The 22,528-nt window shown below is 47.0% G+C and overlaps 1 protein-coding gene across 2 annotated transcripts in view; it reads right to left on the reverse strand.

Annotated features, from left to right (window-relative positions):
- Positions 1-22,528, reverse strand: part of LOC121612594 (protein bicaudal D homolog 2-like) — a 42,839-nt gene that overhangs the window by 8,704 nt on the left and 11,607 nt on the right. For both annotated transcript variants that reach the window (XM_041945589.1, XM_041945588.1), the window contains exons 2-9: positions 16,348-16,560; positions 7,381-7,533; positions 6,375-6,589; positions 6,036-6,276; positions 3,991-4,248; positions 3,670-3,873; positions 3,009-3,557; positions 2,321-2,472 (exon numbers count right to left, since the gene is read on the reverse strand). In XM_041945589.1, coding sequence (XP_041801523.1) covers positions 2,321-2,472; positions 3,009-3,557; positions 3,670-3,873; positions 3,991-4,248; positions 6,036-6,276; positions 6,375-6,589; positions 7,381-7,533; positions 16,348-16,560 — 1,985 coding nt within the window. The remainder of the gene's footprint in view (positions 1-2,320; positions 2,473-3,008; positions 3,558-3,669; positions 3,874-3,990; positions 4,249-6,035; positions 6,277-6,374; positions 6,590-7,380; positions 7,534-16,347; positions 16,561-22,528) is intronic.

Below are 22,528 nucleotides of genomic sequence, written 5' to 3' on the forward strand. Positions count from 1 at the left end.
TGATGGTCTGACTGTTAATCAGGGGGAACAGGAGCTGAGAGCATGTTGAGGCATGTCTCAGGAATGTTAGAGGCAGGAGCTCACTGTTAACATGACACCAGAGACTGCAGCTGGAGAGGCACGCACATACAGAAACAAAGAGAGAAGCATGGGCATTCGGCCCTGTGAAATTCGCACAGAATGAAATGCACTCACAAAAACTCGAGTAAGTCTAATCTATGGGAGGCAGCACGAGATCACACAAAGGATCCAACAAAAAACAAAACACTCTTTCAATTCCACTCCATCTTTCTTCCTCTTTGTCAAAGACCACACATTTGCATCAAGGAGTTTTCCCAATCTCAGAACTCCACCCTTACAGACGTTGTGGTCATTGTGGTGACTACAATTAAAAAAAAAGAAAAAAAAAAGAAAGAAAAAGACTGTCAAATTAGGCTCCTGTAGTGGGCTTTAACAGAAAGCCTGCCCCCTTCCTCTCTTTCTTTTCCAGATGACTAGGGAACCGGGTGTTTGGCAGCGAGGAAGGACGGAAGGGGCGACGGGGATACAAAGAGGGGGGAGTGTGGGAAACCCTGCTCAGGCGAGTCCCCCAGCCTCTCAAAGAGTCCCCTGACCCAACTTAGTGCCGTATAGGACAGAATTTACATACCAATACGTGAACCCCATAAACAGACAGAATGTAATATATGCATAGACAGAACGGTGACTGAATCCTGGGCTCGGAGCCTCAGGAACATCATCATCAGGGGAGGTGCTTTGTGCACAAGGAGGAAAACACAGGCAAGCTGTAATGTGTTGTCAATATCTTAAGCCCCTCCAGCGAAAGAGGCTTACAGACGCAGACCCTTCACAATGGCTGCGCTTCTTCACAGCAAATATGATCTCACACCTTCCCTTCACCGCTGTAACGATGACGAGAGATACGACTCCTGGGCCCAAGGGGGTAAAAATAGTATCATTAGCAGGAGCTAAGATCTGGTTCCGTCTTATCCCTGCTTGCCTTTGGTTCAACTGGTTCAGCATCACACCTACGTCCCCTAACCATCTGGCTCTGCAGTGCGCCAAAAGCCCATGACAACACGCACACACTCACATTTGCAGACAGGACTTTTCCTCCTGTTACTAATTGATTAGACACTGCAGGTATATGGAGTTACTTCAGAGGTGGGTATCAGATTGCTGTATGGGTAAGATGAGGGGCGCTGAGCAGCCCACACATTCCCTGCAGCCTGTGTAACCTTCGCTCAATAATGCTGTCTATCCCCACCCTCCTCTTCTACCTCTCCTCCCTCTGCACAGCTTGAGCTTTGCTGTGGATTGCGGAGGAGTCTTAAGTGCAGAAGGAAAGACTGTCTCAGCATCTCAGCACAGCCATCTGGACCAGAGCTGATATTTAGAGCATCAACACCTTAAAAAAAAATCCACGGAGAGGAAAAGCAACTTGAAAAGTGAGTGGAGCAGCATCCACAGAGAAATAACTATAATCATATCTAAAAATACGCAAGAGTGCCCAAACAGGTGCACTTGCACTCAATTTTCTAACCTTTCTCAATATGCATGTGTGCACACACGCAAATAAACAAACAGACCATCAGTGTGTGAGCACTTAGTATACTATGTGTTTAGCGGTGAATGTGTAATCCAGACCAAGATGAGGTGGGATTATGCACAGAACCTTTGACCGGCTTCTCTTCGGAATCAGAAAAGATTAGTGACTGTGTGTCAGCCCATCTGACACACACACACACATGCACACACACACACAAAATCACCGGTCAAAAACACTACTTAATTGACATATTTAAAGGACACCCAGATTAGATACCTTCTGTGTTTTCAGGCAGTATCAATGCCCGAATGCCTTCCTGACCGCGATTCTCAAAAACAAACAACATCCTCCTTAAACATGTCATGTTACAATAACACCACAGAGACATCGCCAGCATGTGGTAAACATGGATTACGTTATGATAATGATTTTAAGATTACCTGGTTATATTGTGTGTAGTCGTTGTACGGTGCATGTAGTTTTAAGAATCGGATAAAGCATGCTGTGTTACTGCTGCCTCTTCAGGCTTATCTACAGTAGCAACACAGCATACCAGCACGGTTTGGGATTCACGCCAAACCATGCGCTAAAACAACAAAGACTGCTTATGTGACAATGTCCTCCGGAAACACAAAGTGGGGAAACGTTTTGTGAGCTCAGGGCTGTGTGTCAGATAAACGCTCTTGTGTCTGATGCGAGTCTTGGAAGTGAGGATGAGTGAAACATATTTTCCAGCGATGGCCACTGAGCAGCAGGCGGCGTATCTCTTACCGTGTGGCGAACATGGCGCGGAGAGAGGAGAAGGTGGCGGCGTCCTCCTTCAGGGCTTTGAGCTCGTTCCTCAGTTTCATCATGGTCTCGGTCACCATGGCCTTCTCGTTCTCATACTTGCTCTTCAGATTGGCCAGAGCAACTTCAGCTGTCTGTGGGTGGACGAGGGGAACAAAAGGGTCAAAGCAGCTGGAGGGTGCCGGGGGTGTACTTCCTCTCACAAGAAGCCTGTTAATATGGACCACAGGACCTGTTTTTTCCTGTTTCTAAAGTCACTGTGGTAGCCCAGTAGCCTGTAGCTGCTATTGTTAGTTGCTGGTCTAAAAACCATAGGTGGTTTACGAGGTTTAATGGTCACTGACTAACCACACAGACACTTTTAAGGGCTACCAGAGCAACTGACCAAACACCATATCTCTGGATTATGGTTCTTTATGCTTTGGAAGGCTGTTCTCCCATCCTAACCACCAGATACTCTGGACAGCTGACATCATGAGGCTGCTGGCTCCACCAGTGTTTGTTATAGATCTTGTCTGCAACACATTTGTTGCAACAGCTGAACAGACCTGAAATAGCGGACACCCTCTTCTTCTGTCTCTGTCTTTGAAGCAAAACTGACAAATGCAGCGATACACAGTTAGCTGAACAGACATTCCGAGTGCACAAACGACAAAAGCGATCAACCGACCTGCTTGTTGGCCTTGAGGACGGTCCTCAGGGTTGCAATCTGCTCCCTCTTGGTGCTGAGCAGGGATTTCAGTTTGAGGATCTCCTCCATGCAGGCTTCCTTGTCCTTGTCGGCCACAGTGCCCAGCTCCAGAGAGGCCACCCTCTGGCGCGACAGCTCTGTGGTGCGGTCCACGGCCAGCTGCAGGTGCTTGATCTGGTCTCTGATGATGGCCACCAGGTTGTAGATGTTCATGGGCTCACGGCGGTGGTCAGACACAGGAGAAGGCAGGGAGGAGACTGGCGAAGGGGCTCCGTCGCTGAGGTCGGTCTTCCCGGGCTCGGGGAAGAGGCCCTTGGTGAGAAGGATGGGAGAGCGGCGACCACGTCCCTCTGGGCTGCTCCGACCGCCCTTGCCCTCCTTGTAGAAGTCGAGCATGACGCGGTTGGGCGTCTCGTTGTTGCACATGCAGACGTGGTTGTAGAGGGTGGCCAGTTCTTCGCTGAAGGTGACCAGCTCGTCCTGAGCCACACTCAGACTGCCCTGGGACTCGCCGGCCACATCGCTCAGCTGAGGGCACAGAGAGAAACGCGTCAATGAGGCAACTTTTTGTCTTACAGAGGTCATAAAAACACCAAATCTAGCATTTATCAGAATGTCAATATAAAGAGCAACATGTCACCTTGCGCAGCTCCTTCTCTAGCGTAGCCTTCTGTTCTCGCTCCATCTGACTTGTCCTCTCCAGAGTGGCCAGCTTCTCTCCCAGCGTTGTGACGTCGTTCTCCAGACGGGTGCGCTCCTCTTCGTAGCGGGACTGACAGGCCTGGTACTCTGTCTTCAGTGTCTTCAGTTCCTCCTTCAGCTCTCCTGCCTCAGATACAGCAACCTAGCAAAGCAAGATTAATGGTGGAGGATATATAAAAGTGAAGAACAAGTGAAGACGATATGTACGTTTAATCTGGCATTTCATCCCATCCACCCTCAATTATGAGACGACAGGTACCTTGTACTTGCACTCCAGAATTTCAGGGCCATTGATGTCCACCTCGTAGTAGTCTCCGTCTTCATGGCTGTCACGCTCTTTCTCGTTGTCCAGGGCAGACTGGCGCTCCTTGCTGGCCTGGAGCTTGCGGATGGCGTTGAGGTTCTCCGTCAGGCGGTTGACCTTCTCCTGGTGCTCAGACAGAGCGCCGTTAGCCTGCTCGAGCTGCTTCTGGGAGTCCTGCAGGGTGGACAGCAGGTTGACCTTCTCACGCTCCATCTGAGGGAAGAGGCAGAGACACAAAGAGCAATAAGACGAGAGGTCATTACACTGTATATCTATAATGACAGTACAGTACCCTCTTCTTGGCTATCACATACATGTCACTTCACATTTGGATTTCTTGGTAACTTGATCATGTGAATGATTCTTACTTTGAAAGCAGATCATATTAAACCAGTGGATTATCTATCATGTGGTAACTCTACCCACGATCAGGCTTGTGTTGCCAAGGTATGTGAGGCTCATTGCCCAGTAGTCCAGCATCAGAGTCAGGATGACCTTGACAATGTGCTGGACCGGGTTCAGCTCAGTGTTGGCAGAGACCCTCGGCGGGTCGTCTTACACACATGCACACAGTTTGTGCTGATATAAGCGCTGAGCTATTTCAGAAGCTGATCTGTAAATAAGATAAAAGTATCACGGTCCTGCTCAGCTGCATACATTTTTTATTAGTGTGGAACATATAATGATGATTAGTTCCAAAAGGAGACGGAGCATTTGGTTAAGATGGCTTGTCGTGTTGAGGAACCCGACTTCACATTCCTTTATATCACATGTTCAAATGCAAAGTATGATAGCATGAAACTGTGTAATGAATGATGCATTTCGCATAACACATAACACAAATCAGTGCTGACACTAGTGCTTTCACATATTGACAACATTACTTGAATTTGGAGGAGTTGTTGTTTGCAGCTAACACACTATCCAGAATAATGCAGAATCCATATTGGATGTTGTCGTAGGTTACCAGGGACTAATAGGATGATATCCAAACAGCGGCTGTCTAGTGTCGATCACTGAGTGCCTAATCAATAGAATGAGGTAACGCAGGAGAGCAACGAATGAGTGAAGGAATCTTTTTGTTTCCTCTGCTCTGATTCCTGTCTGGAATCTGCGGAACGAGCTGGCGGGAGGCTTCAGCAGGCAGCACGACATGCTGCTGGGTCACATCAAACACGGCGCTTTGTCACAGCCCGCCAGACTCACCACAATGGTCGGGTTATGAACCAGAATGGTGCCTGGCATCGAGGTAACTTCTAGGTCACACATTAATCCAGCAACCGTGTTTGTGTTTGATGAGGGAGAAAAAGAAAAACCTTAATCCCTTGAACCTAAAAACAATTATTATCCACAGGTTCACAGTACGTTCTGGTAACCATGGTGCCCAGTCAGGCGTGGCCTTGGGACTCGTGGGGTGATGAGCAAGCAGATGGCAGGGTCTGCTGGTGCCACCACCCGCTGCCTTGCAGCCCAGCGGAGCCTGAAGGGTATGTGTGTGTCCCCCTGGATTAACTTTGCTAGAGGGGGATTTAGATCCCTGCAGGGCCAGATCCTGACCGAGGCTGACTCCACTGAATCACTCACTCTTTGAGACACTTGCAGCCTACTGAAATACATAGTACTGCAGTCTTGAGTTATTTTGTGGTGACTACTGTCTAGCTTGAGGACAGCATGGTATTTGTAAGCTTCGACAAACCATGATTAGATGAGAAAATAAGCAGATACATATCACCAATTGAAGCTGTAGAGGAGTAGTCAAGCTTTATTTCTTTTGACTCCTATTAGCCTGCTATTGATTCCCTCTCCACTAAACACAACTACAGTGAACACAAATCCTGCTGAAACAATTCATTTTTTATCATAAAAGCATCATCGGTAAAAGCAATCTGCTCTTTTTTCAATGACTTGTCTGCAGAAAGATATTTACTGAAGTTGGGTTGGTCAGCGATATACTCTGCTGCTGACAGACACACAATGTTTGCCGTTGATGGAGAACAAACCTGCATCAGCTGCTGTTTGAGCTTCTGGATCTCTGAAATGTTGAGCTCGCTCAGCAGGTCGTCCACGAGGCTGGGCGCAGGGTGGAACAGCTCCTCCTTCTTGGCCGTGGAGTTGTCGTAGGTGATGGCGTTGGCCAGTTTGACGAAGCCGTTCTCATATCCGTGGAGAGCCTCGTCGTTGTTTGGCTCGGTGGCGGCGTCGTCGCTGAACTTGAGACCGTCCAGGGAAATGCTAAGGGGGCTTAGGGAAAAAGGCGAGAACAGTGTGTCATTTAGTGTTCTTTGCTGGGAACGCTGAGGCCCTGTGAGCACCTTGTTTGTGTTCTTTTTTTCTTTCACCTGTGATACAGAGTGTCTCCGATGCTCATGTAGTGGGAGAGCTCTTTCCTCAGGGAGGCTTTCAGCTCACGCTCAGTCTTGATGGTCTCCAGGGCCTCGCCTAGTTGGCGCTCGGCGATGTCTTTCAGCCTGATGGCATCCTCCAGCTGGCTGTTGAGGAACTGAGTGTCCTCCTCCAAACGACGGATCTCATGCTTCAAACCCTCAAACTCCACCTGAGCGAAGGAGGAGAGGCGACGCCATGAATGAGTTTTGAGCCGAAGAGGAAATAAATGCAACTAGATGCACCACAGTAGACATTAGGTCGTTCATGTGCGGCAAACCAGCTGGATCAAAAAGAGTGAAACAAGATAATATTAATCAAGAACATATCCATTTAATTTCCCTTTCTAATTAGTCTTAAGTTAATTGGATTTGGGAATCCATTTTATACTGGATGTCTAAAAAAAAAAAAGCCACTTTGGTTTGTTTCATGCCATCTTTGTAGATGTGCAGAGGGGATTCTTTTTTTCTTTCCCTGGATGTGAGTTTTCTACCAGGAAGTGTGAGAATCTTTGGTCTGAAGAACGAAAGCTGTTGAAGATTCTCACTTCTGCAAGCAGACGGCAGCTCCGGGCATTCGAAAACCCCCCAAAATGCAGCTGCTTATCTCTTTGCTGATTGCATTATCGTAATCAAATCAGAATGTTAAAGTGCTTGTGCTTCTTCTGGCAGCCTAATCAGTACAAGACAGAGACAGACAGAGCTGGTGCATGGGAGGTGGAGGGCCTGTAGGGCTACCAAGATGCTGTAAGATAGCAGATTAAAAAAAAAAAAACTTGGACGAGATGCCTGAAACTACTGGTTTAATTATGCCAAACTAATAAGATTGTGTGATAATAACCAGCAACCAAGGCAAATTTAGAAGAAGGGGATGTTCTGCTCTTATTCTCCGACCTCTCTCTCTCGCTCACACTGTTCACGTGACTCAAACACATTAAGAGCTGCAGCCCTGCTCCATCCTCACCTGGCTCTGCTTGAGCGCGGACACCTGCTTCTGCAACGAGATGTTCTCCTCCTCCAGCTCGGTGTAGTCCTGCAGCAGGCGAGCCTCGAGGAACTTGTACTCCTTGATGTCGTCGCGCAGCTGATTCCTCTGGAGCTCCACCATCTGGCTGTTCTGTAGGGCCAAGTGAGGGAGACAGGGAGAGAAGAGGAAGAGCTGTCAGTGACCGGTATATCATCTCGGGGGTGACGGCGATTGATTGGATATCGTTGCTTTAGTGTAACTGTTTGTGTCACGTTGGCTCTTTAGCACACTAAATCTCGCCAGATAAGAAAGGGCTCCCATCTGGCCAAACCCGTCGTAAGTGTGCGTTTGGTGTGTGCGCCTGTTGGTGTTTGAGAGGGAGGTGCCAGGTGTCTCTCTGGGCACTGGGCCACAAGTGTGCCTGCCTGCCAGCTCTGATGGCACCAAAGAGACTGAAGCCTACTTATCGCTCTCATGGAAACAGGCATTCAATGGTAATGGACTAATTTTCTAAAGAGGAGTTAGATTAGGCTGTACAGGAGGACACAAGGACTAATGAGTGCAATTGAATTGAACTGAAAGCTGTGGAAATCAGAAGTGTGGAAAAAAATATTTCATATTTTGACCTTTTTTAGTTAATATGTGCTAATACTACTACAGGTAATGCACAAAGAAATGTGAGTATCGTGTTTCCTAAGCTAGCACTAGTGTTTGAAATATACTGCAAGTGCAGCTGCCTCTCTGCTGCTGCTCAGGAAAGACATCATCAATAATATAAAGGTTAGTCTGCTAAGACCTGCCCTTCCCCCCACTTGTAGCCACAGACACAAACTGAAAGCCAGGAGGATCTGATCAGCCCTACTGAGCCACCTGTCCCCTACCACCTCATCTATCACCTTGCTTAACCCTCCATCCTCTTCTTTCGAGGTTTATCATTGCCCTCCCACCCCTGCCGATTGGCTCGTCCCAAAACACAAGAGCCCCACGGGACATTTGGGTGGGGGACATCTTAGCCGCCAGTTCTGAGCTGAATAGATAAAAGCTCTGAAGAAAGGGGATACTCACTGAAGGAGGGTGTTTTGCTTGCTGTTTTTCAACTCAATGGCCGAACATGCACATGTAGCGTGCACGTAATATGAGAAAGAGGGGAGGGGAAGCATGAAATAGCTTGAAATAGATCTCTGTGTTCAGCGCTGTCTGAGCTGACCTTGAATGTTCGTGTGTGCAAGCGAGCATGTCACTTTCAGAGCGTGCAGGTGAACGCAGGGCATCTCTCTGTCGGCATGGATTCAATGGCAAAGCTTGAATCCACACACAGGGCTAGCGTTGCGATCTCTTGATCAGGTGCAGAATGTGTGCGTTTACATGTGTGAGGCAGTAAGAGACGTCTCAGAGTTTATAATATGTGCATGCATCTCTCTCTCTCTCTCTCTTACACACACACACAGGAGAGTTGGCAGAGATAACCCAACACCAGAGGGACAATTAGCCTCCCAATCCCTTACCAGGTGGCCCCTTCCTCTCACGCCGTCACCATGTTGGCCGCGTCACAATCCCTGCTCTCGGATAGTTTCAATGACCGCAGGAAGTCACGCCTGAGAGGCTCTCACTTGCAGGCTTTCTCACATCATCGCTGCCTTGAGACTGAACACACGTCTTTTAATAACTAGATCACTGGTTTGATCCCCTTAACAGCCATGTGCTCGGATCCCAATAAAGACCATTTCCTAGTGCGGTATTATTAGTAATGGACAAATATAATTCAGGCTCCAAAATATCTAATGTGACTCAGGAGACTCACGCAACTAAAAACCATTTGTTTTTGTTACTCTCTTTGTAATTCAAATCTACTCGCAGATTTGTCTTCCTGAGAGAGGAATTCACCGACTGAAATGATGCTGCTAAATCCCCGCTGATGAAGAGTACATGCTCCTCGTTTGCTCAGTGTAATAATTAATCACTGTGTGCAGGGCTGAGCTGAGGCTGACGTTTGAAGGCGCATTAATATTCATCGGGGTTTTGCGCATGTCTAATGAGCGTGGGTGTTTGCTGCTCGAAAGCCCTGATGTTGCATTACTGCATTATGCATGAGCTTACAATACAGATCAGTCCCACCGCTAAGCCTCTATACAGCGGCCCTGACTTCTGAGAGGGAGCTGAATTCAACCTAAAATCGAAAAAAGAGGTGGAATCACTCAAACCATCAGTAGATCCAGATACTAGTTCTCAGATTTGGGGTATCACACAACATATGGACAATTATTTCATAAAGATTTTCAACATTATGATTGCATTGTAGGAGTAATCCGTTGTTTTTAACTCAACAAAGCTGCACCAGCTGGTTGTTCAGGTCTTTCCTGGCCAGGGTTATGAGCCTCAGCTGGAGGGTCAGTGCTGTTTGGTCCCAGTAAATACAGACCACCACTGAACCTGATTAAAGCCCTCCTCCAATCTGATTACAATGCATACCGGGGCGTTGACCTTTCACCTCGCTTCCACTTCCTCTGCTACACTGAACCCCTCAGAGACAGGGGGCGGGGGCACACTGCCCTGCTGCCTGACAGCAGCTGATTTGAGTAAACTCATCAGTGTTTGTGATGGCCATGTGCGCCTCGCTACACAGTGTGAATAACATTTAATCATACGAGTACCACACGGCTCTCCTGGGAATGCTTCTGACAAATTGTGATTGTGTGTGTGTGTGTGTGTGTTTAGACACTGGGTTGAAGGCCGTCTGAGGTGCCACCAACAGAGAGCTCATCAATGACAAGCCTTTGACTATGTGTGGTTAGTGATGACCACCCCCCGCCTGCTGTGCTGTCACTACATGTGCCGTCTGGACAGCTGCTGGAATAAGCCCACACACCACACACACACACACACACACACACACACACACACACACACAGACAAATGTGTCACTTCCATGCAAAGTGGGTGGCAGTAAAAGCACCAAGTTGCACAGCCTTACCATAAACTTGCAGGATAGGTGTGATGTATGAGGTGATTAAAAGCAAAGCGACGAATAGTGCATGCACGTGCAGTTTATATGCATGATAAAGCGAATTGTGTGTTGGTCATACAGTGCTGCAAAATGTCAAGAGAGCTCCGATTTCTGTGGGTCAGAGCTTTCTTCCAGCCGCACTGCATGAACTCTCTCACTTTCGACTCTGCAGCTTTCTTTTCCTCCATTAAATGCTTTTGACAGCATAGTGGGGCTGAGCCTGCTTATATCTCGCTAAAGCTCTCAGTAATTTCTCAATGTGTTTGAGCTGCTGGAACCGCTACTTTGGAGGGTAAGCCACAGTGGCAAAGTTTTAGGATTAACACAAGTGTAGATTAGGAGTGTTTTAATGCTTTGTTAAAGGCTCCACTCTGTTCTTAATAACTCCAGAGAAGCCAGCTTGCATATTTGCAAAATCCATATTTACTAGCCTCTTACCCCCTGGTTTGGTTCCCTTGAAAGTGTAGCCCAGACTCCCAGATGGCACAAGCCTATAAATAATTTTCTCTCTCTTTCACACTCACTCCACTGACCTCCATTTCACTCTCCATCCTGCTCACTTTGCACTTCAGGAAAATGCACATGCACTGGATTCTCTGTTCCAAAATTACTATTCCTACAAAGTGCCGAGGAGATCCCAGATGGTATGGTACCATGTGCAGGCCAATACTGCTTTTTTTTTAACCCTCTTTCTCTGCTTCTCTTTCTGATACCACTGACCTCCATTTTGCCATTTCACCAACATCACTGCTCTCATTTTTCCAACCCCCGCCTCCCCCTCTCTCCTCCGACTGTGCTACTGTGCTTTTAGACTCCATGCATCAGCCTCGGTTGAATTCCTTCCTCGTGCCGAGCTTTAGTCCCATCATATTTATCTGTGAGATGTGGACAGGGACAACCATGCTCACTGCTGCTTGTAGATCTCTAGTGATACTGTGCTCAAGAAAGCACTTTTGGATTGAGCTGATGAGAAAAAAAAAGCCTTTTATGTCCTGTAGGCTCTGCAGCAATGCAAGGTCATGTCAGCCCGAGTTAGATCCAACTCTTCCGAGCTAAACCCATCCCAGGATTACCTTCCGGAGTGACGCGAAATGAATCGCAGATGCGGTACAGCCCACCCCTCCCCATATAGCTTTAGACAGAGCAAAGGAATAATGAAGCTCAGGGGCCTAGTGCTACTGTCAGAGTCGAGAATGTGGGTGAAAGCAGATCTGCTTTTATCCTCCTCTTCGCTGCGAGCAATTGTCATTCTATTCAGCCTACCCAGCCTCCACTGCGCAGAGAAAACACAGTCAAGGTCACACTTTTCAACGAGACAATTAAAAACGAAAAAGTGAAATGAACCTTGCAGTGCGTGGCCGATGGTACTTTGCCCAGTGTGTGACTGTTGAAAAGCCCACAGGGAGAAAGTGTGCCTGCATGCACTTAACAGTGAATTAGGGATTTTTAGGTCATTTGGACGAGCGTGGAGAAATGTGCGCGTGAGCACGTTTACACCCATTAGTCAAAGTGAATGTGTAGCTCTGTTTGCATGCGTTGTTGATTTGTTAGGATCCATTGATCGGGTGTGAAAAACCTCTTTGGTGCTGCGAGCCTGGGGCTTAAATCAAGGAGGACACACTTTCAGAGTGTCCATAAAGATGATACCAAATGACATAGGGATCAATGGCAAATCTGCGACATGAATTTTAGAGACGCACCCCTCTTAAGGGCTAAAAATAGCCATCAATCTGTGTGACATGTGACTCATGAGGCTGAAGCTGAAGTGGGAGCAAGTTTGGTGATGTTGGGTGCAGCGACCGGCTGACCAGGATGACGTTTGGTGGCTTTAGAGGAGGTTGTGGCAGCGATTGCTGCTGCAAAAATGGGAACCGAAACAGCCTGTTTTTATTCCACACCTCGTCCCTCACACTACTCATGATATCCCCCTGCGGCCCCAGTTAGTCCTTTTCTTTACATACCAATTTTTCAACCTTTTCTCTGGGTGACTTTCTACACCGCCCCCTCCCTCCTGCTAGCACGAGACAGGAGGTGATCTGTCTTGGCGTTAATGTCACAAGAAATAACAAGGCAGTCGACACCAGCACCCCAGAGCCCTGTGGGAGTCTCATTAGCCTCACGTCAGATGATAATGACGGGGAACAAAGAGCAAACCTCCTTGGCTCGTTTTACCTCTCAACTCTGACCTTTCAGTAGTCAAGGTAAAGCTTCAGCGCTGTCCTGACAACTGGAACTCTGCTCTCGTGTCCATCTGCTGCACTCAAAACCTGCAGCCTTGCACTCCAATTTCTTCTGATTGCAGTAGCAACACTGAGCTTCTGCCCTCTCCCGACCTTTTAAACTCATCCCATCAATGCAGACACCCCCCGCCAATCCCCCACTTCTCTGTTTAATCGAGCCAGTTGAAACAGCACTTAAATTAATGTTTGACAGCTACATTCACTGTGTCAATGAGGTGGAAAACCAATCATGTTTACCATTTGACTAGGCTCCACATTATGGCAATTGATGAAAGGGAGTGAATTATTTCAGGATGACAGTGTGTCAGCCAGCACAGCATCCTAAGCGACATGAATGAAAAAAGGAAGTGCAGCAAGCAATCATGTGGTCACGCTGAGGTGGAAGCCCATTACGTATTCTCCGACTCTAAATAGGGAGTAAAGATAGACTGAAACAAACTGCGATCATTTCTCAGCGTTTTTTATCTTTGGCTTTGATTGATAATTGCCCATGAGGGAGAGAAAGGGGATCCCCATTCTGTGAGGATAATGGCAGCCATCACTGTAGGCACATTCCTCTCAAGACATGAGATTGAATTTAATGAAGTCATGCCTATTAGAGTGCGCCTCCTTACAATGTTACTGGCTCTTTTGTGGGGGTTTAATCCTGTAGACTGCGCCGTAGCAGTGAAATATGTCTTATCAGCGCTTGGGGCCATCATTGGAGTCTTTGGCATGAGAGACTGCCTGGGAGGTTTAAATGTGACGGAAGCATTCAGCAGAAATGCTGTAACTAACTGGTTGTGAAAGAACGGGCCTGTGTCGAGACAAAAAACGTTTTACACTGAGTGGAGCTTCCAAATGGCGGAATTATGACGTTATCTAGTGATTGATTTGTGAACAGCACACGGTCAAATTACATTTTTTAAGCCTTTCATGAGCTTTACTGATGCAGTGAAAGCTCTCAGCCTGCATACAACTTTACAGAGGAACCTTTCAGATATGCAGGGGCAGAGAAGAAACTTTCAAGCAAACGCACAAGGCAGCAGTTACAGCCTGACTGTCAGCTGCATTCCACGCTGAAATTGAGTCATTCAATCGGCCTCCTGACTCAATATGATTAACCACGCTATCCCAGAAAAGCAGCACCGTTCAACACTGTTGCTGCATTTTTTTCTCCAACGGATTTCAGGCCTCCTTCTCTTTCTTTCGTACCATTCTCATCGTCCCTGACTCCCCCGCCCAGCCTTTTCTCTCTGCCTGAGCTCCTGGGCTAATTTGAAACCCAGGAGACAAAGGCCTCTTTCAGTCCTGTCAGTCTGGTCACAATGCCAGCCTCAGTGCCCAGGCTCCCTCCATTTGCCCGCCACACACACTCCTCCTAGCACCCACAGAAGTACCATTAGAAGGGTGTCATTATCTCCCATACATGGGGCGATTTACACTCCAGCCCCTTTTATCTAGCCAATTAGAGCTGGCCGGGGCCCATGGTGCAGCATCGGGGTGTTTATAATGGGAATGGCACCTGCAGAAAGGCCATCAGGCAGGCCACCAGCGCAGCACCAGTTACCAGATATGCAGCAAGCAGTGTATTCCCTTGTGTCTCAAAATTTATAGTAAAGATATGAGGAGTAAATAATCTCAGCTGGGAGATTTAAGAGGCAAAACGTCTCTGCAGAAACTAGTCATGTTCATGTTGACTCTTGAATGGCTGCAGGCAGTAAAGTTTTACACAGGGGAAACTCCTGTTTTGTTACAAAAACACCATGAGGCACATCTGGCCTCCATAATGCCCAACTTATACCCACTTTATGCAGAGCTGAGCAGCAGCTGACCTAATTATAGTGGAATTTGGAGCTTTCCTGAACTTAAGTTGCTGTGAGGGACATGCCATTTTAAAGTCTTTTTCGCTAATCTCAGTAAGAAACGCTGCTGACATCTGTCTCAAGCAGTGAGTCACAGAAACACATCAGTGACTTCTGCAGCTGCTTGCCAAAGTCTTTAGACTCACTGAAGAAGAGAGACCCTTTTTAACTTGCCACCCCCCCCCCCCCCCCCCCCCCCCCCCCTTCCAATTACACTGGAATTACCAACATGACCTGCAAAACAGCGGATCAACGAAATCTGCTGTGCACAAACAGGGAAAGACTTGAAAAGCTGATGGGTTTAACTGCCACATAGCAAGAGAGTTATACAGAGAGGAGAGAAGGGGGAGACCAGAAATAAAAAAAGCTGTGCTGAATGTCACACTGCATTGGTGCATGGGTGGAGAGGAACACATGGAACAGGCAACAACGTTGATCTTTTAACACCAAAAGGCAGCTGTGGTAAAGAATCCCTGCACAAAATACTGATCTGATGCAACAGCTGTAAATGGAGCTCCTTCCTGGTTCGACGTGTGATGTACGATGCACATCTAGAGCTGTGAGTGTCAAATAAATCAAGTTAAATCTACCCTGAGTAGTCTGTTCCTTCCTTCCTCATACAGCCAAACTCCTCAAACAAGTTGCTACTTCAAACCCCTCCTCTTTATCATGCTAGTGGGAGCCTCCCCTGTGCCCCTCCTGTCAGATTCTGTTCATCGCTTTTCATCCTTTCATGTCTCCCTGTCTTTGTGTCAAACAGGCTTCCTCAAGGCTCACTCCATCCCTCAGCCAACCTGCGCTGCTCTCCTGTTAATTCAATCCCCTCATCGGCAGCTCCATCACACAGCAACACGCATGCACGGCCACTGGCAAAGACGCACAACCCTCGCTCTGCACTGCACTGCACCACATTCTTGTCTCTTCTAATGAGGTCAATTAGCTGTGACTCGATGTAAACGGAAACAGCGGAGGGGTCAGACATTGTCAAAAAGTGGGGCGCAGACAATAAAGGCTCGCATTATGATAGTTAGGGAAGCTTAAGAGAACAGGGAAGGTTTGCTGGAACGTGGAAAGGGAATGCTCTGATTTGGGGAAGTTTCAGCAAAACAGATTCTGGTTAACAGGCTGGTAAAGGGCTTGTCTGAAGTGAGTTTTTATAATGAGGCATACCCCCAATTATGCCACAGCTGGGGCAACAGGTTAAGCATTATTGTCATGCAATGGTTCACACAAATTTAAGATATTAATTGGATAATTATTCATGTAGTATCACGCCATCCTGTGCGATAGAGCATGTTTCCCATGGACTCAGTGCTTTTCTTCTATCTGTAATTATAACTCCACCCCTGCATCACAGTAAGGGTGGAGGACATCACATTAGGCTTGAAGCTAAGGTGTTGCTTCAATCAGCCTGGTCTCTGTCCTCCTGTCATAACAGTTGTGATCTTGTCTTAGCATGTCAAAAACATCAGTTGTCGACTCTGCAGTCACACCCTAAATAATACAGGCTTTGACGGTGATTTTCAAAGTATCAGAGGTAAGCGATTGTAGGTGCAGTAATTACACAGCACTCCACTCCTGAGCTCGACCACAGCAAGCTTGAGATTGATCAGTAATGAACATCTGTTATGTTTTCTGCAGCTTCAGACAGATAAATAGCTCCAGATGATAGCATCGACAAACACACCCATCGCTCTCAGTAGCTGCACGCAAACGACGCTGCCCTCTGCTTCAACTCTGTGTTGATGCTACAAACATCACACATGCAGTGTGGGGGTAGCAGCATCCTGATACATATCCCTTTGACTGAACTGAGCAGATTGAACTGTAACCCAGCCCAGGAATAATTCTGGTTGTGTCGCCCCCCGACTCTTACCTCTCTCATCTCCTGGGAGATGGTGTTCAGGCGTTCGTTCTCAGACTGGGTGTTGGTGAGGATGTTGCGCGTCTGACGGAGCTCGTTCTGCAGCTCCAGGACCCTCTGCTCATAGTAGGCCTCCTTACAGGCCGACTCCTGGATAAGAGACTCCTCTCGGCTCTCCCCATCCGCTGCCACCTTCCTGTGGTTGGAGTAGGCTTGTCCAAAGGCCTGGAGAGACAGTAAAGGAGGAAAAGGCCTGTTGGTTAGAAGCTATAGAGTTAAAACATACAGGAGGATCTGCGGTAAATTTATTGTTAATACTATTACCAAACTAGAGATACGTGTAAAGGAGGGGGATGAAGCATTAACTGGCTATTAAAATGTTGAATATCAGGATTGACAAAGGTTTTGCTTTGAAATTCAGCCATTTTAAAGTGACATTAATCTCTACGGCTGTGGTTCAGCTCGGGACTGGGGTTCAAAAACCTCCCAAAATACTGCCGTCGCCCCGTGGAGATAATCAGTTCGGCTCCATCTGGGCTGCATCATCCCGCCTTCCCCCTTGCTCCCCCATCCCTCCCTCCCCTACCCGCAGGACGGTGGCCTCCCCTGCACGTGCTCTGCAGTGACTCCACAGATGGGAAAACCGAGCAGGAAAAGTAGAGCAAATGGACTAGCGTCTGGGTGATCATGAGAGGCCTGTATTCTAATGCTCTTAATACCTTAGGAGATCATAGCAGAGTATGGGAAGGTCAGCAGATATTATTCGATTTTTACGGATTTCCTAAGGGGGATGAAGTTCACGAAGATTAAATAACTAAGGTAGACATGCGGGCTAAGTCTTCTACCTTCTGTAGGGGGATATTCTCTGTCAAAAGGCTGAGAACTGTCACGTTTGCTTGTGCAATAGGGCAGACTGTTATCAGTGCTGCCTTAATTTAGACCCTTTTTGTTTATGGCCTGTAAGGCAGCAGCATATGAACAGAGACAAACAGATACAGAGATAGAGAGGGAGAGAGAGAGAGATCTTAACTGAATGTAGGTTAGGCTACTCTCTCCCTTCTCAAAATAATCACCCCGCTGATTACAGATTTCATTTCCAATCCCGTAACCACCAGCGATCCGATGGAAATTCTGACTCTCATCTCGCTTCACAGCTCGAGCGCAGGCAGCGAATCTGAAATCACCTGAGGCGCTGGATCTGACCTTGTTTGCATCTGCAGCGCGCTCGCTCCTCGCTCTCTTCTCTCTGACCTGCTACCCCCTCACATCTGCACGTGACTGGCTGCGGCGGGATTTTCTGCGTTTGACTGCATATCGCTTTAATCCCAGTAATTCCTTTAGAGAAAGGAAAATCTGGAAAATTTGTATTAGTCGAACTGGCCTACTTGCGGGACTTAAACGAATATGTGAATGCAGAGAACTGGTTTAATGGGTCACAGAAGTGCGTGACATCATGTCTCGTGCAGGGTGGCTAGAATATCTCTCACATTCCAGGAAAGATGATGGTCCACACTGAGGTGATAGCAGTGATGAACGGATAGACTCTCACACTGAGGCGAGACGTGCTTCTTTTTAGAAGCCAAAGCGGTTTGAAAAGGTGCTAACTTTGTCAGTAACATGAGGAAGCTCTACCTCATCTTCTACAAACAACTGCATGTTAGCACATACCTGATTGTGCTATTATACTAGCACATGTTTCTTTCACTTGTACATATTAACATTTTCAACCCAGTTACAGCAGCTAAAATATCGACTGAGCCAACACACTGGAGCTGAAATTAGATCATGAATCAATTAGTTAAGTGACAGAAAAAAGAAATGGAAACTTTTTGATGATTGATAGTTGCTGCCCCACAACACACATTGACTGGACCACCTGCATTTAGTACACAACTGCTATACAGCATCTATATGCATGTACATACATCATTTTCAATAAAAGAAAAAGGCGAGCAATCATGATTTAATCACTGGGAGATGCTTCAGTAATCTTATAACGAAAGGTTCACATGTTGTTCTTTCAATGTATTGGTCAATAAAGAACTAATGTTACTCTAAAAAATATATATTTGTTAAATAACTCTCCTCATACCTTCCCCACCACCACCCTCCTCTCCGAAAATCACACCATCAATCAGCAGGAGATTGCATTTGATTAGATAGTCATTACAAGAGGCAGGATTAACCCAATCAGAAACCAGGAGAATCCCATCGCGATAATCTTGGTGCACGGTGGATGTCAAAGGGACTCCAATCAATCCAATCTAAAAGGCCTGTCCTTCAAGCATGGAGTAGAGCCCCCAGCCAAAATCCACTGGCCCGAGGCCTCTAATCTCAACGCCCCAAGCGTGGGTTTAGGATACTTTTAGGGGAGGGTAAACTGTGGACGCACGCGACCAAGCTCATAATCCCACAGTGAGCTGCCCGCCCAATTTATAATTCATCTTTAGTTTGGCCATATGTTGCAGGTTTTTCCCACATTGGACATGTGAGCATGGATTATTAATCTCTTGTAAAGCTAATCAAAGGCAGGTCTTTAGTCATTAGCACGCTGTCTGGACTGGATCTCCTCACAGATTCCCTTCACTGGAAGGCTGTGGCTGACATTATGACGGCACATAAGGAAAAGTCAATAATTGTACAGCTCTATGCCTCCACAGAACCAGAGGGTCTGATTCTGGATGAGTGCATACATTACGGGCCGAGGTTAAGCACCCTGCTGGGCTGGTCCTTATGCTGTGGGCTGCCATGCGCAGATCAAAGCGCATAATCACAGCGATCAAAAGCACAATGTGGTTGAGGAGTTGATAAAATGAGACGAGTCACCTCTGATCTTAGTTCTTTTCTTCTCAGCTGTCAGAATTATTTTCATTACTTCCCCATAGATTGCTCACACCATAACAGAGACTGACTGGTCACAAGATTAGCACATGGAAACCTTCAAAGGTATAAAAAAAAGACTCTTGCATGGGTGCGCAAATGCAGACAATTTAAGGAACAATCTTGTTGCTATGCCTTCATTTTTTGTTTTAGCTGAAGTCGATATCAAAACACTGGCTTCTCTGGTAATGAAGTTCATTTTACACCCAGGGTGTTCAACACAATCAGCTATCTGTAGGTTTGTATTTCAGTTAAACAAATGTTGCTACGACAGCGCTGACAGGAAACGATTGGATTTAATAAAGAATGCTTGTGTTTGTGTTTAAGGCATGCTGGAACAGGATGTAATCGTTGCATTGTCCTCTAATCTGACCAAAGACACAGCCTTCAGAGGCAAAGTCCACTGATAACAGAGTGGGACAAATCAGGACTCAACGGTCAATCACACCTTCTTGATAAGTGATCCCTGCACAGTAATTGAAGGGTATTGTTAAACACTGAGTTCTGAGGGCAACGTCCCTGCTGTTTATGTCCAGCACCTTACATGGTCAAGGAAGCTAAAGCAGAATATAGGTCACAGAGTTGACTCTGGTTTTCCACAGCTCAGAATCCTCCTGTGCACGCTCCTCTGATCCGGTGAGTCAGGGGCACGAGGGAGATGGGCTTTGGGTCTCTGACAGGTAACAAACAGATCAATACCGACGGTCTCAGAGGCCCTGTGGAGCTGAAGCGAACCGATTCTGAAATTCTATTTTCAGTTTCTGTCCTGCCGGCAGAGAGCAGAGATTCTGTGGCATGACGTGAGAACAGCGAGTGGGTAAAGATGCATCCAGAGATATTGTGCAGAATAAAACTAATGGGACCATTCAGGTTAATGCACACACAACAGGCCAGGAGAATTTCAATCAATATGAGTGAGTACTCTTGAAAATCTCTGCCTTAGGACCAAAACCCAATTAGAAAACTGGATCTGATTCTTCTATCTCCGGTCCAGCTCGAATCATCTTATTGTTAAGAGTTTCCACTTAGCCCCCTGTGGTCTCACAGCCAGGATCTAATGGGAAAGTAGAACCAGGAGGAGAGGCAGACACAAATGGAGAAATGGAAACAGGATAAGACAGAGAGAGGAGCCAGTCAGCTTCTTTGTTGCTGAGCCAGACTGAAAGGAGCTGCGATCAGAATAGTGAGGAAGATAGAAACCAAATAAAAAGACGAGCACAAGCGCGGAGACAAGGATTGACAAAACCTGGAGGACGGTAAAAGCAGAACCCTCAAAGACTGGCAGTAAACATGTCAGTGGGAGGGAAAAGCAAAGGAAAATATGAAGAGCTAAGAAAATTGAAGCCAACAAAAGTCTCATCTAGTGAGAATTATTTTTGGCACAGAACATAAAGTCATTTCTATGAGGGAAAAGAGTCCACATTTAAATCTGACAGGACGGAATGAAAAAACAAAACAAAACATGATGGCTTCCCTTATCCAAACACTGATTTTGGGGCATAAAGCTGACACAATAATCTCACGAGATGATGCCAGATAGGGCACGGCAGGACGCGCCTACTGTGCAATACCAGACGACACGGCCTTGTGAGATGTGCGATATGAGAAACGCCTTCGCTGAGACTTCTGCGCCCAAGTGGGCTGCAGTGGAGCTGAGATTTTCAGTCTCTTCAGCAACATTCTTGTGCTAAGACAAAGACGCTGCTGTGACGAACGCTGAACAATGTAGCGCTATGTCATCTAGATCCGTTCAGTTACTCATACAGATGGTGAGAGCGTTGGGGTTGACCCTGGACGCCGAAGCAGTGTTCCGGCAAACACTGAAGGCTGGTCAGCGTTAGTCATTGTAGGCGACTGCGGAGGAAGAGAGTTGGAGCGGGAAGAAAAAAAAAAAAAAAAAACAACCCCACAGTGAATGGATTCGCCTGCCTCGTGAGGCGCAGCTCACGTGCAGTCACAGTTTGCGATGATAAACAGAGACACGCTCTCTGTCTCCCTTTCCATGTAAATTCTCAGGCCACCGCGCAGCCAGCGACTTCGAAGGGACAGATTGCCTCGAGGTGTGTGCTGCTTCTATATTTAGCTGTCCACTATCAACTGTTCATAATGCAGATCTCTTGGGGCATGAGGTTAAAAAGCATCTAGCAAGCCAACGCTTTCCTGCAAAACATGCCCATGACCTAGCACTGCAGGCTGACCCCCTATTCTACACTAAAAAGCCTCCGTGCTCTAGATTTCATTCACCCCTTTAGTCCACAATACCTCACTGTGTTATTCCTGCATCAACAGGCTGTATGAAACGCTTCTCTGAGGAGAGAAAACTGCATCACGTGACAGTGTCTGCTTGTTTTAGTTAACTTTACTGAGAGCACTGTTGATGATTTGTGCAGGGTATGCCGAAGCCAATGACACTTGCCTTAATGAGTAACAGAGAAGCTAATTATTTACCTCTTCAGTGGGGATGGGATGGAACTGGAAAAGACAGAGATTCACTTTCTTCTCTTGACAAATCCTTGGAGGTTATCTTAACTCCCCACTGGTTTGAATTATCCCTTCCTGCTTTCCTGACAGCTTCTCAACACAGCAACTCGAAATCTGGACATTTCAAGCAGGGATATTCTACGGCAAACATATATGAGGAGTAACTCTTGGAAATGTAGAAGAAACTGTCGTGTTTAGCAGTTAGATGTGTGTGAGGTGTCATGTGTGCTGAACAGAAGGAGGAAAGAGGACAGAGAGGGAGAAAAAAGAAGAGGGTGAGAGACATGCGAATGAGGGAGGCAGAGATATTAGCTGTTGCCTGGCACAGAGCCACATTGATTCACTGCATAGCACAGAGCCGTTGGGCTATTATTCGCACACAGGCCTGGGCAATTTCACACACACACCCATTTCCAATATTTCCCGGTGTGCCCCGCAGTCAGCCATACTGCAGCACCTGGTGCTCCATCCTTGTTCAGGCTTGCTCTCCCTTCTGAGATAAAAGGTGGAGGAGGTGAATGTTCAAAGCCTCGTAGGGGTTCCGGCAACGCTGCGTGCAACTTGTGTTGTCAACACATACAGGGGATGCACTGCATGCCCATGGCAAGGAACGCACTACAGGGAATATAGGAAGGCCGAGGGTAGAGGCACATCCTCGCGCGTGGGTTTAGGAGACACATATTTCCTTGAAAAGGAATTATTTAGCCTCGAGTAGACTGGCTGAGCGTTACCCTCTCATCATGAGACTTGAAGGGCGTCAACCTCCCGAAAAACAACCACAAAGCTGTGCCAGATTGTGGATCTCTTGAGTTGCAGGGCAGGACAGGGAAAG

This window comes from Chelmon rostratus, chromosome 10, assembly GCF_017976325.1.
Source record: "Chelmon rostratus isolate fCheRos1 chromosome 10, fCheRos1.pri, whole genome shotgun sequence".
Taxonomy (NCBI): Eukaryota; Metazoa; Chordata; class Actinopteri; order Chaetodontiformes; family Chaetodontidae; genus Chelmon; species Chelmon rostratus.